The sequence below is a fragment of the Herpailurus yagouaroundi genome, unplaced genomic scaffold, assembly GCF_014898765.1.
Source record: "Herpailurus yagouaroundi ecotype Mexico unplaced genomic scaffold, PumYag 210, whole genome shotgun sequence".
Taxonomy (NCBI): Eukaryota; Metazoa; Chordata; class Mammalia; order Carnivora; family Felidae; genus Herpailurus; species Herpailurus yagouaroundi.
In genome coordinates, this window is record NW_024412441.1 from 24,872,147 (window position 1) to 24,891,651 (window position 19,505).

Below are 19,505 nucleotides of genomic sequence, written 5' to 3' on the forward strand. Positions count from 1 at the left end.
TGATGTGTGGGCAGTAAACCATCTGATACTTTAAGCAAGAAAAGTGGTAAGTCAGTTCGGCGCTTGACTCTTGTTTGAGGACTGCTTCTTATCAAATGTTTTAGGTACACTGGCCACCTATTAAAATACGGTCACTCTGTGCTGTCACTGAGCCACCTGGAATAAAATGGAATGAAATACACAGGGTCATTCACAGTTGTGATCGAGGGGCACCTGGGTGGCTCGGTCAGTTAAGCATGCGACTCCTGGTTTTTGCTCAGGTCATGATCTCACAGTTCGTGAGTTCAACCCCCACGTTGGGTTCTGTGCTGATAGTGCGGAGCCTGCTTGAGATTCTCTCTCTCTCCCTCTGCTTCTGCCTCTCTCTTTCTCTCTCTCAAAATAAATAAACTTAAAAAAAAAAAAGTTTGTGATTGATTCTGGTGAAATCTGGATCATGAATTCCAATTACAAAGAGTTCTTTGTAGAAATAGTGGTTCAATCTACCCCAGTAAAAAAGAAAGTAACCACACTGACTGCTCCATTTATAATGGCTTGAAGTCCATTATAATAAAATAGAGAGGATGAGAAGTCTGTAATTCACTCAACAGCTAGTTCCTTTTGTAACTTAATTGGCTAGTTTGGCTTGGGGCATTAAGTCCTTTCACCTGGGGGAGACTTATGAGCTAATCCCCCTCAGCTAATTAGACACCAGTTCTGTGCTCCTTCTAATGCCTCTCTAGCCCTGCAGGGGGGGGGGGGGGTATGCACTAGGAAAGCTTTTTGACTCTTTTCCTGAATACCCCATAGCTTTAAAAGCAGAGGTATACTGGGGGTGCCTGGGTGGCTCAGTCGGCTGAGCTGTCCGACTTCGGCTCGGGTCATGATCTCGCAGTTTGTGGGTTCGAGCCCCGCGTCGGGCTCTGTGCTGACGGCTCGGAGCCTGGAGCCTGCTTCGGATTCTGTGTCTCCCTCTCTCTCTCTGCCCCTCCCCTGCTCACGCTCTGTCTCTCCCTCTCAAAAATAAAATAAAAAAATTTAAAAGCAGAGGTATCCTGAATATGCAATGTTACTAAAACGCCGATTGCCTTTACTAATACTAGACCTGTGGTCGCAGAGTGCATGCCCTGGCCCTGCGGCAGAACCAAGCCAGTGATTTAGGCCCAAGGGTCTCAAACTTTGCTGCAGATCTGAATCACCCGGGAAGCTTTTCAAAATCCTACCACCCAGGTCATAGCCCCTACCAATTAAATCACAACCCAGGCAGCAGTAACTGTTTAAGCTTCCCAGGTGTTTCACATATGCACCCATGTTTAAAAACCAGAGGCTCAGGCAACCCTTTAACTTGATTCAGGGGCGAGGGCTGCAGAATAGTTAGAAGGTACTTGTGTTTCTTCTCGGCACTGAGCGAACTGAAGAGGATGAAGAAGGATGTTAGTGTAGGAGCTATGCTGGGTGCTGTCCCAGGTGGATTAGAAACTCCACGGTTGCCTTGAAATGCCAATCAATGGGGCAGGTCACAGAAATGAGAGCCCAAAGCAGCCCAAGGAGGACGAATCCTTCTAAAGGCAAGAGGTACATACGTCAACTCTCATTATTTGAGGTTTGCGGCCAATGGCACCATGGCCCCGGCCTGAAGGAAGCTCATCTAACACGTGTTATTTTCTCCATATGAGAGCCTTCCCGCACTCAGGAACACAGACAGCACATCTGCATTGCCCCCTGGGGGCCATTTTAAGCAGCGAAATTGCCAACAAAAAGCACCCAAATGCTAACGACATGGCACCAAACAGACCACGACATGGCACTAAACGGGTCATGGTTATAGTATGCTAGTCGAAACAAGGCAGAGCGTCAACCTCGGTCCGCCTCCATTGGGGGTGCATGTGACGTGGTGTTGATTTTGGACTTTCAAAGGTCAGTGAATTTGCAGATACGGACTCAGGGTAACGAGGACTGTGCGCATGTGTGGATTTAGCATCGCTGCACATAGGATGTGCAGTGATTTATTTGCAAAAATCATTTAGATTTTGCTGACGAGAAAAAGTGCTGAGTAAGGATCTATTAAAAACCGAATCTAAATGCACAATCTCCTGCAAATGGGGATTCGGCTAAAAGTACATTTCAGCTGCAACTTCAAAGTTCCTCCGTAGGTTCCAGAACATTACTCTCTGCACTTCAGAGAAGCAACGCTCCTCACTGTTTTCCTAGTGGTGTTTCTGTTGTTCAGTGCTACCAGGGGAATAACGACACATATCTGATACTTTCTATTTCAAAGCGCTTTTAGCTAGATTATATTGCTTCATGAAGCCTAATTTTATTGTTTTAAAATTTTTGTTAACATTTACTTATTTTTTTTAAATTTTTTTTTCTTCAACGTTTTTATTTATTTATGGGACAGAGACAGAGCATGAACGGGGGAGGGGCAGAGAGAGAGGGAGACACAGAATCGGAAACAGGCTCCAGGCTCCGAGCCATCAGCCCAGAGCCCGACGCGTGCCTCGAACTCACGGACCGTGAGATCGTGACCTGGCTGAAGTCGGACGCTTAACCGACTACGCCACCCAGGCGCCCCATAACATTTACTTATTTTTAAGAGACAGAGAGAGACAGAGCATGAGCGGGGTTGGGGCAGAGAGAGAGGGAGACACAGAATCTGAAGCAGGCTCCAGGCTCTGAGCTGTTAGCACAGAGCCCGACGCGGGGCTCAAACTCACGGACCGCGAGATCATGACCTGAGCCGAAATCGGATGCCCAACCAACTGAGCCAGCCAGGGGCCCCATATGAAGCATTTTAGAAACATTTACTTCCACAGATGTTACTGTAAAAACAGTATTCAAGATTAATCTGTTGGATTAATCAAAAGACTGCTTTTCTTCTCTCTAAATGATTCTAAGGGGGCAATCTGGTATATATGGCTGGAATCGAATTAACAGAAAAATTTAAATGTTGGACTTTTCTTTACATTTTAATTTCATATGAAATACGTGCTCTAGATTACGCATCAAGGATTATTTTAGTGACCTGGGGCTTCCTACATCGGGTGAGCTGGCTGAGTTAGATGCACTCAGTTCTCAGGCCGCTTGGGTAGCTCAGTCGGTTAAGCGTCCCACTCTTGGCTTCGGCTCGGGTCATGATCTTGCAGTTTCGTAAGTTCGAGCCCCGTGTCAGGCTCTGCGCTGGCAGTGTGGGATTCGCTCTCTAGCCCTCTCTCTCTGCCCCTTCCCCACTCAGGTTCTCTCTCTCAAATAAATAAACGTAAAAAAAAAAAAAAAAAAAAAGGTGCATTTAGATGCACTCAGTTCCAAGCCCCAGGAAAAAGAAAGTCACGGACAAGCACACAGGAGTTGTGAAATCTGTCTGTGTGATTACACTGCAAAGCTACACAGGGACGCCATTTGGCCACGCAGCTATATTTACATTACGCGTGTCTGCCATCTGCCACTGACAGGGATCAGCCTGTCACCCGAACGTAGCAGAGCTGGGAATCCCAGGTCACGGAACTTTTCCTCCGTCAGTCTGGAATTTTCACGGTTCCCTCCGGCCCAGTCACTGATTCGTGTGGTGATGCGTGGTGAACATTTACAGGACTTGAGTCTGACCAGCCATCTGTCCTCCAAGCTCCATTTCCCGGCACGTCTAACCGTTTAGTACAATGCCAGTCTATAGCCAGCCAGACTTTGGGCTCTTGCTCTGCGGGAGCCTTTGGGGGCTAAGGGAGAATCGCCTTGAACACTGCCCTCTGCCCTCGTGAAGCTATGCCCTGGTGGTAGACAAGTCCCTCGAAGATGCCAGGGAGCACCTTTAGAAACACAGAGGAGCGGCTCGCCTGCAAATGCCAGTTTCGCTGTGCCTCTCCGGGTGCCATAGACTCACAGACTGCTATGTGGAGATAACCCAACCAAAAGCAGAAATAACAAACCTCTGGAGAACAGGCCGTATGGGTTTCAGTGATCAGGTGAGCTAGAGGGGCAGCGTCCCCTGCCGAAGTGGCCCCAGCGTAATGAGGACAGGAAAGCAAGAGAGGCAGAAAGTGTAGGCCTGTTCAGAACCTCAGCGAGGCCCGGAGTCTTGGTAGGTAAACATATTCGGGGGCCAGAGTCCGGTATCTTGTCCATCCCTGGGGTGGCTGAGTGAGGGAGAGCAGGTGGCCGTGCGTGAGTGGGGGCCTGGGGGACACTCACCGCTGATGGGGTTGGTGCAGCCGGCGCACTTCTTGGCATACAAGTCACAGAAGCAGCTCAGGCAGTAGGCGAACTCGTCCCGGGACGTGAAGCGCTGCCCCGACAGCGGCTTCTTGCAGGCCGTGCACACAAAGCATTCCCGGTGCCAGGGCTGCTCCCGGTACGTGACGCCTCCCGTGGTGATAGGCTGCAGGAGGAAGGAGGCAGAGGCTCAAGTTCCCGAGGCCGCACAGCCTCCGGGGGATGCGACGTCCCCATCCAGAGCACGGCCGGTGTTGGCTAAAGGTCACCCAGAAACGGCTCTCCTGACTTGACAGTCGCTCTGGACTCCCCTTCTGTATACTCTCAGTGCAGTGCTGCGGACCCCAGCCGTGACCTCAGCCCCTCGGGATGCTGGGGCATCTGAAGGTACAGGTGCCACAAGGCAGCTCCGCGTGGCCGCTGTGCAAGGGGCCGTGCTGGGGAGGGGTGCGGCCAGGGGCGGCCTCAAGGAGACTCAGATGTGAACGCTCACCCCTCCCCTCACCAGCTCCCCGCGCCTCCCTCTGGGTGCTAAACTTGCAAACACCACTTACAATGCGGTTCCTAGTGGTGGAAGACGAGAGAGGCCTGGACACCGTGGGCCCGGTGCCCACCGAGGCTGCAGTCAGGGGCGGCCCCCTGGATAGAGCGGGGGGACAATGCGCCCAGGGCCTGCCTTCTCACGCCGTCCTGCCGCTTAGAATGCAGTGAGAAGCCACATGTGATAGAACTGGTCATCAACACCTCAATTTTACTCAGTGTTTTTCTTTTCATGTTGTTGCTTTTCGTATTTATTTCAACAGTGGACGAGGGACGGGCGGGTCTCCGCTCCACAGAACCATGGAGAATGGAGTGGAGACACCTGCCCTTGGCAGGTTCATGCATCTTGTTTCTGTAATGCGGCCCCATCATCCACTGCCGCCTCTCGTCCTTACAGTCAGGACAGTCTTGTCCTCGAGCAGCGGGTTTGAACTGCGCGGGTCCACGTCTACGTGGATCTCTTTCGATAAACACGGTATGGTACTATCAATGTATTTTCCCTTAGAATTTTCTGAATAATATGGTCTTTGCTCTAGCTTACTTTCTTGTAATAACATAGTATACGATCCATATAACATACAACATATGTGTTCATCGAGGATTTAGGTCATCAGTAAGGCTTCTGGTCAACCTCAGGCTATTAGTAGGTAAGTTTTTGGGGAGTCAAAAGTTTTATGTGGATTTTCAACTTGCACAGGGGGGTTGGTACCCCTAATCCCCGTGTTGTTCAAGGCTCAACTGTATAAAGACCTTGAAATAACACAGATATCATTTTCATTTTACAGATGAACAAAACTGAGACCTGGAGAAATTAAGCCACTTGCCTGAGAATTCATAGCTAGTTAAAGACAAAGCAGGTGCCAGTGTTTAGGACTCCCTTTATCATATCTTTTCATTAAACTATAAAGCATTACTGATCTTCCTATAAATTTCACCGCTGGGGGGCACCTGGGTGGCTCAGTCAGTTAAGAGTCTGACTTTGGCTCAGGTCATGATCTCACGGTTTGTGGATTCGAGCCCCACATAGGGCTCTGTGCTGACAGCTCAGAGCCTGGAGCCTACTTTGGATTCTGTGTCTCCCTCTCTCTCTGTCCCTCTCCCACTCGCGCTCTGTCTCTCTCTCTCAAAAATAAATAAACATTAAAAAAAAAATTTTTTTTTTTAAATTTCATCGTTGGAACAGGACTTATGCAAAGTATACTCTGTTGCAAGGTATCTATGTGAACGCAGAAGGCATGTGTGTATGTAAGAGGTTTGCTCAGGATGAAACACACATCCTTCTCCTCTCTGCGTCTGGACTCCGGGTCTCATGCCCCCACCCCACATCCCCACGCGGCCAGCTCTGACATGCTCAGCACAGGGTCACTCTCTCAGAGCACCCCTCCCTCAACACCAGCCTGGCTCCCACCCCTCAGGTTAGCTCACGTCCTCCTAGTACACACTCTGTTAAACTCTTGTTCTTCTCCAAAGCCCACTTGGCAGTAAGTACTCGAATATTTGCCACTGGACTGCATCTCCACCCCCCCCCGCCTCGGGCCCTGGAAGCCTTGGGTGCCTACTTCACTACAGGAGTGATGGATGTTTCTGGCATGAATGCTGTCATGTGTCCTGATGAACACACACAGGGCCGTGCTGCCCAGAGGATGTGTTACCATCACTTCTGCCACGAAACGCGGCGATGAAGGTTGGGAAGAATAGAGGGGAAGAAAAGCAAATCACATGAACTTTCCTTCGCTCTTGGTGGGAAAGAGCAAACCAAACAAAAAAGGGGAGAGAGCGGAGAAGAAGCTTCCTGAAATAAACACGGGAAGGAGAGTTCCAGCTAAGGAGGAAGGAATAAACAGTAGATAAATAGTATAACCAGAAGAGCGGAAATCGGGAGACGTGGAATTTAAAGTGGTAATAAAAACAAACAAACAAACAAAAAAAAAAACCAAACCAGGACAGAAATAAGACCTTAGGAAATGAGAAAGAAAGGCTGAAAGGGAGTTAGAAATACTGCGCCCTTTGAAAAGTGCCGCAGGCAGAGACCAGGCTGGGCCCCCAAAGGCCCAACAGCAGAGTTGGTAAAGGGGCCGGAGCCAAAGAGGGTCTGCAAGCGCTCGGGGCACAACTTTCCTCCGTTTCTCACATCCCTCCCTCCCTCCCTCCCACTAGGGTTATTAGCAGCTGGTTTCTTGTCTCCTGGTGGAAAGCGAGCATATCAGGACAGCTCTGGGACAGTAAGTTTTCCTCCCCTTTAACATGAAGCCATAAACGGGGGCAAATCTTGGACAATGCTGTCGGAGGGAGGCGACCAGGATTTTTCTCTCAGGTCACAGGGGCACTCATGTCCTTGAAAGAAGGACCGGGACGGGGGTCCGTCCAGCAGGTAAAATGCACATGCGCTCGTGAGGATTTTGCAAGACTCTTGTGCCATTCCAGTCTTACAGGTGTCTGTCTGTCCGGGGAGGGAGGACTCCCAGCCAGGGGCCATGGGGGCAGACCGAATGGAGCGCGCAAGGTCCGAGGGAGCATGACAGATACCTTTTTACACTGAACACACTGCAAGGCGTACTGTTTCTCGTAGCAGGGCACACAGAAGTTCTGGTTGTCCTTAGGGATGAAGCTCTTGGTGCCAATTGGCTGCTGGCAGCGGTGGCAGATGAAGCAGGTCTCGTGCCAGCTGTTGTCCTTGTACTCCATCTTGCGGGTACCTGTCATGAGAGTCCAGAAGAAGCAGCAAAGAGCAGAGTTGACAACACGACCGGCTCGGGGCCCCTACGATCTGCATTGAGAACCTGCCATCATCTGGCTTTGGGGCTGTAGGAAGTCACTTCAGCTCTCAGAGGCTCGCCTCTTAAGTGGGAATGTTTTGGAGAGGGCGGGGACTTTGTCTTTTGGTTCACTGCCATACACCCCACTTCTAGAACAGCCTCTGTGCATACTTGGGATTTATTTGTCCAGCAGGGTGGTTATGAACATTAACTGGAACAAGTATTTGTCTCTGTCTCTCAGCACTGCATAATAGAAAGAGAAATCTGGCATAGCTCAGACCGGTCCCGGATGGAGTGAGATTCCCAGAGCCCGGGGGCCCGTGAACGAACACCCTTCGGCTCTCCAACGGGATGGAAATTGGTGGGTTGTAAATGAACCTAGAGTCTCAAGCCTGATTCAGCGAGGAGCCTCCACGTCGCTCACTTTATGTGACCTGCTGTGTAAATAAACCAAGCTGTGATGTGTCGTAGCGGTTTTATGCACTGCACTGAGCGCTATCATTAAAAGCCAAACGTAACACTCATACGTTCCATTTAGCGATTTTCTGATCTTATCTTGTGACATCCCATTTCCTTTCGAATGGCTGTTATCATTTGATAGGTTTACATGATTTCTTCGAGTAGATTAAGAAGTCTAGAGAACGGAAATGCTGTTTGGTTCACCCCCCCCCCGCCACACCACCAAGCTGGATTCATAGCCAATGTTCGCTATTTGTTGACTGATGTTTCCCCGTACTTTTCCCGGAAAATAAAAGGGCGTGTGTTTACAGAAAGAGATGATTCAAGACAGATTGTATGCAAGAGCCCTTTGCATGCAGCAGAAGGTAAGTTTTGGGGGGACAGGAGGGTAGGGGGTGAAAAACAAGAAAAGGGCTCCAAATATCGGAGCTAGCGCCCGGGGCCAGTGCGCTACGTAGGGCCTGCGCGCACAGTCTCAGCCACCCCCATTTAACAATTGAAGGTTTACTGGAGCACAGCCACACCCATTCATTTATTTCAATTGTCTACGGATGCTTCATCCTACAATGGCAGAAAGGAGCTGTGACAAAGTGTGGGCTTCAAGGCCCCAAGTATTTGATTCATTCTGGTAACCTGTTGGCCAACCCATGGGCTCACTGAAAGTTTGCAGTTGTAGAAGGAAGGGCGCATAAGTTGCACTTCAACGTGGGATCAGGGCATGGCGGGGGCGGGGGGTGGTTAGGCTGGGAGCAGGACTGCCAGCTTTGAACCAGGATGGCCGCATGCTGGCATCAGGCAGGCAGCGTAACTCGGGCATCTAGAAACTCGCCTTTAGCCTAAGTCCAAAGATAATATGGGCGAGATGACAGGCTAAGTGTTTGTGTTTTGGTTGCTTCCAAGGTTGACAAAGAGATGTCCGTATCTCCAGGAATTAGGATATAGGCAGAAAACCGTTGCAAGATTATTTTATTAGATGTCATTTTTGGGTCACTGTCTCAGCTTCCTGTACTTCCCAGACAGGACCTTTGGGCACTAACTCCCACAGAGTATATGCAATATTCAGGGTAAGTATAGGCGCTGGAAGGTGGGTATGTGTGTGAGGGAATTCATGGAGGGGTACATAATGATCTTCAAAGCTATGGAATCCAATCACAGGGTGATGAACCCCGAAACAAGGAAAATTACATTCAGTGACTGAATTTCAGGTAAAAATAGAAGAATTATGATATAAATCTGGAATGATTTTCCTTGTCTCCAGGGGCTTATTTTTCCACGTATATTTTTGCCACTGGCTCTTTTTTTTAAATGTTTTTTAAAAATGTTTTTAAGTTTTGAGAGAGAGAAAGAGAGAGAGAGCGTGTGTGTAAGCTGGAGAGGAGCAGAATGCTGTCAGCACAGAGCCCAATAGGGGGCTCAAGCCCACGAACTGAGAGACCATGACCTGAGCCAAAGCCGGACGCTCAGCCGACTGACCCACTCAGGTGCCCTTGCCACTTGCTCCTTTAATCTCTGACCTTCCCTCTGGTTAAACAGCTAAAATACCAAAGGATTTTTATCAATGAATACATGGCAGTCAGATGATCACTAAAGACCACAAGCAAGACCGTGTAAGTGCATTCTCGGCGTGTTCCAGAATAACCGTCTTATATCAACACCGGCCTCAGGGAATTGTCTTGTCTCTAGGCGGGAAGCTGGTGGGCACTCGCGGCCCAATCGGGACGGTGGGTGCGCATCCGAGAGGTACCCATTATTTACTGCAGTCACACCTGCATAGCTTGTTGTACAACACGGCCAGCAGATGGCAGCAAACTTCCTTCTTTCTAACAATGCCCAGCTTCTCCGGCAGATGCCAAGTACACGGTCTTGGTCTTGACCAAGGGGTGTTTGTTTGTTGTTGTTGTTGTTTTCCTGATTCAAATAAACAAGTGAGGAACCAGAAACGTGGTGAAGGGTTGGCAACAGTTGAGAGGCTGCTCAGAGGATTCTGCAGAATCCTCTGCGAACAGAGGCTCGCTGTGGTTTGTGACGGACTCTAGTTTCCCGACTACTTTGGGAGGTTGGCTTTTGTCAGGGTTGTGGCCAGGGGGCGGGTTTGTCAGTTAGTACCCGCCTCTTGCTCTGTGTATCTAAGGTCGTTGCAAAAGCTACGCTGATGATCTGTACTCCTAGTCATCTTGATTTGGTAGCCCTTTAAAAAATGGAATCAAAGCAAGGAAGGTCGTGCTATGATGTAGCGCTTTTCTTCTGTTTCTTTCCCTTTCCTTTTCTTTTTTCTTTCTTTTCTCTTTCCTTTCCTTTTCCTTTCTTTTCTTTATCTCCTTTTCCCTCTCCCTCCCCTCCCCTCTTCCCTTACCACTCCCCCCCTCCCCCACCACCTTTCAACCAAGCTTTTTCCAGACACTCTGACGTTGGTGCTGAGTCCACTTCCTCTGCCAAAAGTGCCCTTTTTTGACTTCTCCAGGGGTGAAACTCAGCTCATCCTTCAAGAGTACTCACATGCGACATCCCCGGGGCCCCTTCCTGACTCCTCTGCTCTGGGTCCACCATAGCGGGTAGGAGCCAGGCTTCTCTAGTGAAGTCTCGGTGAGGGGCAATGATCGGTGGAAAGTCAAAGCCAGCAAACAGCCAACCAAACCTGTCGGTTTCTAGGTTTTCCCTGAGAACCGATGGTTCAGGGAAGGAGCGCCGAAGTGAGGGGGAAGCCGGGACAGACATACGGTGGTGGCATAAAACAGTATCTGCAGGGCTGGTTTTGAATTTAAAGTGCAGGCGGGGGCGGGGAGACCAAGGCTCCCCCAGCTCCAAGTGGCTAAGGCCACACAGCTACTGTGCAGCAAAGCAAAGACCCTCAGGCCTGCTAGAGCTTGGACTAAACCTAGTTGATTTGGACATGATCCCAACACGTCTGTTTTGCTCTCCTCCTGGGGAGGCTGTGAGCACCTCCGTTCTGTGAAGCTTCATCCTGTGTGTCCCCTGTGACCCTACCTTCTGAATTAACCACGATTGCCAAAGCAGAAGGAAGTCAGTGATCGTCCATACCCGTGACCTCAGGTCAGCTTCTGCTGTACGTGGGCTTTGGTTTTCATTCCATGGCCCCCACGTTGGGCCCTTGCCCCACAGTTGCAGCATGGACGCATCTCTGTAAGAGGCCTTGCTCTGGGGGTTTTGTTCCTTGTAAGAGCATGGAGTCAGTTATCTTGGAGATGTATTAGCCAGAGAAATGTAGTAGCCAGGAGAAACCATCTCGTGCCCTCGCCTTTTATTTCTTATCCAATATATCTTCCTAAAATTATACTTCCTGCCCATCAGTCTCCGGCTCAAAACTCTTCAGTATCTCTTCACTGCCACAAACAAAGCAAACCAAAAATAAAAAGAAAACTCTGGGGCATGGCAAGCAGTTTTCTGCTAAAGAGTCAAGAGTCTGGCTCTAAATGACCTCGGGAACCCTAATTCCCATTACATGTCAGCAGGAATCCAGCTGCTGTGTGAAATACTGTGACTCAGCAGGCTACCCTGGGCTTTAAAACTCACAGGCACCTGGGTGGCTCAGTCGGTTAAGTGTCTGACTTCAGCTCAGGTCATGATCTCATGGTTCGTGGGTTCGAGCCCCACGTTGGGCTCTGTGCTGACAGCTCAGAGCCTGGAGCCTGTTTCAGATTCTGTCTCTGGCTCTCTCTGCCCCTCCCGTGCTTATGCTCCGTCTTTCTGTCTCTAAAATAAATAAACACTAAAAAAATTTGTATTTAAATTAACGTCAACCTCCTGATGCAACCAGCCCGAAACTCTCAAGCTCCATTCGTTTCGCACGTCTTGTCTGGTGTTCATGAATACAGCGGGTTTTAAAAATCACTTTGAAGGGGACTTGGTGCTTTCTTCTATTTATTATGGTCTGGACCTCAACTCCTTCAAAACTGCACCTGAAAGTTTCACATATTTGACGTCCCTCTAAAAAACCTCAACTAACAAACCAAACCTCAAGTTCTTAAGTGATTGTTGTTGAAATGAATTGAGCTTATAAATACGAACCATAAAATACTTCAGGCATCACAAGGTTGATAAATTACGAAAATTCCCATTGTATTCAACTGTATACTTCAGGGGCGCCTCGGTGGCTCAGTTGGTTAAGTGTCCAACTTCGGCTCAGGTCACGATCTCACGGTTCGTGGGTTCGAAGCCCCGCGTCAGGCTCTGTGCTGACAGCTCAGAGCCTGGAGCCTGCTTTGGATTCTGTGTCTCCTTCTCTCTTTGCCTCTCCCCTCCTTGTGCTCTCTCAGAAAAATATTTTAAAAAATTGTATACTTCAATTTAGTCTTTTGTGTTTTTTAATTAATTAATTATTTATTTATTACTATTATTTTAACGTTTATTTATTTTCAAGAGAGACAGAAAGCAGAGTGTGAGTGGGGGCGGGGAGGGGCAGAGAGAGACAGAGAGAGGGAGACACAGAATCCGAACCTGGCTCCAGGCTCTGAGCTGTCAGCACAGAGCCTGACATGGGGCTCGAACTCACAAACTGCGTGTTCACTCAGTTTTTTAAAAATGAAAGACCCACAAAACAAAACAGACCAACTTGCCCCAAGAAACTTCCCCCAAGGGACCCAGTCCCACCTCCCCCATCACACACAAGCCACCTCACTACTCCTCTGACACCCGACCCAGCTGGGGTCAAGTCTGGGTCTGTTGAAAACGAATGTCTGTGTGTGTAGTACACAAAGTCCAGGAGGACAGGGGGCTCACTGCTTTGCGAACACCCGGCCCCCGGCCCAGCGCCTGGTGCACAGCGGGGCACCATACCCATTGCTGCAATGACCAGATTCGGACAAATTCAGCCAGTGGAAGGGCAGAAAAGGGCATGCCTGCTCTGAGGCATGGCGAGGGAGGAGGGCGCGCTCCTGACCTGGCATGATGGTCTCCTTGCATTCCTGGCACTTGGACGAGTACTGGTGGGAGTAGCAGTCCATGCAGAGCAGCTGGTCCTCCTTGGCAGCGAAGGGCTTGTCCACCAGTGAGCTCTTGCACCGCGAGCAGTGGAAACAGGCCTCATGCCAGTGTCGGTCCTTGTAGGACAAGTCCTGCAGACCCAGAGCATGAGACAGTGAGAGGGCCGGAGCGGCCACGGCTGCTCTGCCTGACCCACGGCACGGGGCAGTCATGCAAATCCTGGGGGCAGACGGGGGCTGAAGCCTGTGGGCGTTCCTGGATCGTGACCCTGCTGGTGAAATGAGGAAGGCTGGGCTTTCAGAGCAACTATTTAGATGTGTGTGTGTGTGTGTGTGTGTGTGTGTGTGTGTGTGCGCGCGCGAGTATGAGTGTGTGTGAAAGAGATGCTTCCCCAAAACAAATGGATTCCCCCTCAGTATTGTCTGTAAGAAAGTGAAACACAAAACATACGACTCATCACTGCTTCTCACTGACAACTGGTGAGAGAAACAGAGCGCAGCCCTCAGCTCTGAGGGAGCCCAGCAAAACCAAGTGTGACAGCAGGGTCACTGGGACACCTGGCTGGACAGAGAAGCCTGGATGTAGGGAACTTCAGAAAGACAGCCACGAGGACAGGGCTCTGGTGTCACTTGGTGGGAAGCAGGTTGGGAGAGAGTTCTGGAACAGGTGGCATGGGCTGAGTGTGGACGACTCACGGACAGCAGGGAGGTGGGCACAGGGGGTCGGAGAAGGACTTCTGGGAAGAGACAGAGCATGAGCACAGCTGAGGTGTGAGTGAGAGGGGTCCTTGGCTGGAGGGACAGCCCAGGGCACCAGGCAGGAAGGTTCAAATCCAGGTCGGGACAGGAGGGCCCTTTAATGTCTGCACGGAAGTTAAGATTACCCTGAAGGCAGTGGAGGGGGCATGAGCTGTTTAAACAGGGGCGTGAAAGGCTAAGACGATGTGGGACATGTGGTGGGGGACGTACGGGGGGACAGGAAGGAGACCTCACAGAAGGCACCGCAGAGAATCAGGCCGGCTGAGGCTGTGCACAAGAGTGGGGCACACAGTCGGGAACAGATGGCACGGGTTATTAAGAAAGCAGAATCCACGCTTTCTAGCAAAGGCTGAAAAGGAGAAATGAATCCAGGAGAGAACATCGTGTGGTCTCTGTGCTGCTCTTGACCTCACCTGAGGAATCCTAAGTAATCTCATACTCTTTTTTTTTTTTTTTTTAATTTTTTTTTTCAATGTTTTTTATTTATTTTTGGGACAGAGAGAGACAGAGCATGAACGGGGGAGGGGCAGAGAGAGAGGGAGACACAGAATCGGAAACAGGCTCCAGGCTCCGAGCCATCAGCCCAGAGCCTGATGCGGGGCTCGAACCCACGGACCGTGAGATCGTGACCTGGCTGAAGTCGGACGCTTAACCGACTGCGCCACCCAGGCGCCCCATACTCTTTTTTTTTAAGCTTGTATTCATTTATTTGAGAGAGAAAAAGACAGCATGCATTGGGGAGGGGCACAGAGAGGGAGAGAGAGAATCCCAAGCAGGTTCTGAGCTGTCAGCACAGAGCCTGACGCGGGGCTCGAACGCATGAAAGCGAGATCACGACCTGAGCCAAAGTCGGATGCTCAACCGACTGAGCCACCCAGACGCTGAAAGAGTTGGGAGGTTTTAGATCATGCTATCATTGTGATAATGCTACAGAATACATGCATTTAACTTTTTTTGTTGTCGTTATGGAAAACAGTGTTGGCATAAAGAATTGAAAGCAGGAACTTGTAGACATGGGTACATCCAAAGCAGCATTGTCCACAGTCACCCAAAAGGTGGGAGAAACCCAAGTGTCCATCAACAGATCAACGGCTAAGAAGAATGTGGTACGTGCATACGATGGAATATTATCCAGCCTCAAAAAGGAAGGAGACTTTGACACAAGCTATCACGTGGAGGACCCCTGAGGACATTACGCTCAGCGAAATAAGCCAGGCGCGAAAGGACAAGTCCTGTACGTCTCCACTGAGACGAGGTACCTAGGGGTCAAATGCGCAGAACAGAAAGTAGAGCGGTGGCTGCCAGGGGCTGGGGGAGGAGGGACGGGGAGTTAGTGTTTCACGGGGACAGAGTTTCGGTTTTGCAGGATGAAGAGTCCCAGAGGCCGGCTGCACAGCAACGTGAAGCCTCGTGGCACTTACTGAACTGCATGCTTCAACAGGGCGAAGCTGGCGTATTTTATGCTAGGTGTATTTTACCACAGTTAGAGCGATCGGTTTGGACTATTCCGTAGCAGGTGGGAAAGCCTTTTCAGATGTTAGGTGGGTGCCCCCTGTGCAGGCCAGTCACCTCAGAAAGGACTGCCATCGTGGGAAAGCTGGAAGCGTTTTCCGTGCTCCGTGAATCGCCCACCGCCTGGCTGAGAAGAGAAGCCCTGGGGAGGTCTCGAGGGCAGAAGGGAGGCCATCCCAGGCCTGCTTCCCGGAAGGTGGCCCAGTGGGGCTGGGGGCTGCCCTGCCCAGGGCATCCACGGCACACACACAGCGCCTACACAGCTCATTAGTGCAATGAAAAGGAAAGGAAACATGGGTTCAAGGAAACTTGCCTTTGGGGAGCGATCTTCAAACACACTGAGGGAGGGACCTCTATGGGCGACACTGCGAGAGCACAGCCACCAGATGTCACCACGGTCCCCAGACCGCTTAGCGAGTACCCAGATGGGAGGAAAGAGCAGCGGAGTGGTCAACGTGCACGGACAGTCGTGGGAAAAACTGCTTTAAATGTGCTTGGGGCTCCGAAGCACCGCAGAAGCCCAATTTTTCTACGGTTAACCTGAAAACACACGTGCAACATGATAGCTACGCGTTGGCAGATGTTAGGCACTAGAAAGTGTTCCTCCACATTTGGGGTACCGTCCACGTGACTTTAGCAGACCTTACGCATCAGTGCAAGACTTCCTGACCTTCCAAAGCCCAGCTCCCAACCTTTCACACCTCTGCACCCTGGCCCTTGCCACGCCTTGCCTCACAAGGCCCTGCCCCTCCTCTCCAACTGGGAGAACCCTGTTCCCTATAAAGCCCAGCTCACACGCCACCTGCTCTGAGCTGCCCCGGCCCAAGGCATGCCTGTGTCGACATCTTCTTCAAACTCCTGCATGGAAACCCTTATCTAAGTCATTAGGCTATCAGGTTTCCCTGTAATTCTCTTTCCTGGGCTCTTGGCTTGTGTTCTCTTTGGAAGTCTGAGTTAAGCTAATAAATTCATGTCACAGCTTCCTCTTGGACTCACTTCTTAAGAAAGCCCACAACACATAGGAAGCGAAGAAAGACTTTATGGCAAGAGGAAGGTAACTGAACACTGCCAGCTTTGCCTTCCGAGGGCACGGTGAGGCTTCTGGCCAAGACATTTCTCCTCTCGGTGTGGGGTAGGAGTTTAGGCACAGGAGTCCCTGGAGCTGAGAGCTGGGCCAGAAAATACCACCAGAAGTACAAGAGGCTATTATAATAGGCCACAACCCCGTGCCTGGACCTGAGCTTCATGTCGTGTTCTAAATCCTTCTCTCAAAGCTTTGGTACCTGGAGGCCCTTCTCATTTCTTGCGTTCACAGCTCCAAACAGATGGTGAGTTTTCATTCTTAGGACTGAGCTAGTCCATCTAGCTTAATTCTGCTATGTATCAAGTACACCACGTGGTCCCCAAAGGACACCGTTTAGATGCTGGAGGCACAAGGTTAAGAAGTATAGACTCACTGACTGACGTTCAAGAAGCTCAAAATGTCCTAGAAATATGCTGGTTTTAAAGTCCTCTAGAGAGAGAGAAGGACAAGGAAAGAAAGACCGGAAGAAAGAAAGAAAGAATCTTTTACACGTCCCAGGAAAAATACCATGGCTAACCTTGTGCTCACAGAAATGTCATCAATTGCAGTAATGTGTTGATAAACAATGTGAGATTAGGACCCAACACTTCCTTTCAGATTTTATATTTTTCCATCTCAGAAACATTCCCGATATGGGAAGTGCTTCTCGTGTGATGCCGAACGTGCCTTGTTGAGATGCCAGCTGAGCCAGGGGGACGACCAGGTGGCCAAGAGGGGCCCTCGTCCCCTCGGCTGACTGGAGGTGACCCTGGGCAGCAGGGGCTGGCGCCACCCCTCCACCACGTTCCACCTGTGCCGGGACTGGTTCAGATGAAGATCTCCCAAAGCCACCGCTCCTCAAATCCACCAGATTTCATGTGGTAAGTGGGTGCTCACAACCCTTCACACTCCGCACTTTGAAAAGGCATTCTATGCTTTGAGACTGTCGGGGCATCCTGTTTCCAACTGGATGTTCCTTCCAATACTTAAGAACAAAAGTCCTGAAGAACGGATGATGGCAGAAAGGACAGCACTCGATCTACGTGGTCCTATATCAGGTGTCCCAACCATGGTAACTAAATTCCCGTGACAGTCGCCAGGCCGGCAGCCCCCTCTTCAGACATGGAAACAGAGCCCTGTAGGCGGCATAACTTACCCACGTCTCAGCAAGTCTGGCTCGAGACCCATCCCGGTGGGGGCCGACTCACTGCCAAATGTCCTGTGCCTTTGGTGGCGTGCCTTGCAGGTGCCCCTTTGGTTTTCCAGGGCCCCGTGTTACCCACATGGCTAGCCTCATTCCCACGTCTAGTGATCCTGCGTAGTGAGTGGATCGGCACTCACTTCCCCTTAGAGACACAGTTTTCTCTTACAGGAGGATGTCTAAACAAATAGACATATTTTCAGTGCCCATTACAAACCCTGTGAACAAATTACATGGAAACTCTAAAAAGATGATTCACTCACTAAACACTTAAAAGTCACCTCAACAGGGGCGCCTGAGTGGCGCAGTTGGTTAAGCGTCCGACTTCAGCCAGGTCACGATCTCACAGTCCGTGAGTTCGAGCCCCGCGTCAGGCTCTGGGCTGATGGCTCAGAGCCTGGAGCCTGTTTCCGATTCTGTGTCTCCCTCTCTCTCTGCCCCTCCCCCGTTCATGCTTTGTCTCTCTCTGTCCCAAAAATAAATAAACGTTGGAAAAAAAAAAAAGTCACCTCAACAAATAAAAAATAGTGCCGGGTGGGGGAGTTGGACTGTGAGGACGTGTCTGGAACGTGTCTGGAATAGCAGCCTTTCCCATGACGGCCCAGAAAGGTGGGCAGGAGAGGCCTGCATCCTGCTCCAGGACAGGACAGGTGTTTCCACTGTAATCTCATGCCTCCTACACCAGCCAGGGTCAGGAGCCTTCTAAAAGTGTACCAGAGACATCTAGATCTCACTGGAGGGGCAAGAGCCTCTGTCTCCCCCTTTAGTCCCGACTGCTTTCTATCAAAGGATCCCAGCGATTTTCTGTTCCTTAAGAACTTTCTAGATGTTTGCTGAGAAACTTACAGTTTGGTGGGTGGACTTGGGGCTGATTATCACTTTGATGTTTCCCACCTAATTACTAGGAAGCTTAAAGTGTGCTCTAGAAACACACCGAGCCAGGCATACGGCCCGGAGTTTGTTCGCTGCTTTGTTAAGTGCACGGTACTAGCAGCCATCTCTGAGGTCAGGGGCCCTGCCTACGTTGTCCTTCGTTTCTTGAGTTTTTGAAGCCCAGAGCATAAGTGGACCCGTCCAAAACTGTCTGTAATCAGGCTAAGACATTTTTTGCTAGTAACCACAGATGTCCGAGAAGAATTTCAGGAACAGGGTCACTCAGAGGCTCACGGCATTTTGTTTGCATCGCCTGTTCTCAACTATTCCACTGGTCGTGAAGTGAATGGTTTTTACCCTTGGCGAGCACATCTCCTCGGAGTAACTGAGCAGAAATGACAAGTACAACTGAGTAACCACGCCAAAGTGTTTTCACACGCACGTGAGCTGACTATGAAACCTGGCGCTGTGGTCTCATCTATGTCATTCATATAAAAGTCACTCAGTACCCACAAAATGAGCCTAAGTCCCATTGGTGTGCCAACATCTGAAATCTGTACCCCCACGCGTGTCCTTCAAAGGAGGTGGGCGGGGCTCGTGGTGCCCCGGCTCTTTTAAGAAAAGAGAATGGCCACCAGGTCTGTCGGCTCAATTGCTCGATCAAGGCTGCCAAGATTTTTGGCTTTACTCCCTCAAATAACAGGAATGTTTTCCCTATCATTGCTTCCTCCACAAAGTCAACTACATAATTCCTTCTGAAAGTCAAGCAAACCATTCCAAATATTCAGGAGCCCCAAACGGCCAAGGCAAACTTCGGGAAAGAATCTCTTTTTCTTCCAAAATGTAGAAAAACCACATGGCTCAACTCCACGTGTAGTAAACCATGAATCTGGGTTGAAAAGTTCAGCGTGATTAACTCCTGGCTTTGCAGCAGTCCTGTTGATTTTGGCCCCATGTGGGGGATTCTTGTTTATTTGCTCATCAAGTATGTGTCGAAGGGTAGCCAGTTGGAAGGGTCTTTCCATTCAATCGTATTGGAAAAAAAATGGGAAGCGCCCTTAGTTTCTCCTTTAGCCGCCAGTCAAGGGTGACTAGTCCCAAACATCCAAAACATTTCCTCTAAACTATGGTTGTTCTTTGTCAGAAGAATGGCTGAACCTCTCACCTACTGAAGCCTCTTCCAGGTTACATTTTTATTTTTATTTATTTAAAACAAA

At 50.0% G+C, this 19,505-nt stretch overlaps 1 protein-coding gene across 2 annotated transcripts in view; it reads right to left on the reverse strand.

Moving 5' to 3' along the window:
- FHL2 (four and a half LIM domains 2) overlaps nt 1-19,505 on the reverse strand; it is a 66,875-nt gene that overhangs the window by 1,369 nt on the left and 46,001 nt on the right. For both annotated transcript variants that reach the window (XM_040454131.1, XM_040454130.1), the window contains exons 3-5: nt 12,838-13,012; nt 7,252-7,421; nt 4,165-4,351 (exon numbers count right to left, since the gene is read on the reverse strand). In XM_040454131.1, coding sequence (XP_040310065.1) covers nt 4,165-4,351; nt 7,252-7,421; nt 12,838-13,012 — 532 coding nt within the window. The remainder of the gene's footprint in view (nt 1-4,164; nt 4,352-7,251; nt 7,422-12,837; nt 13,013-19,505) is intronic.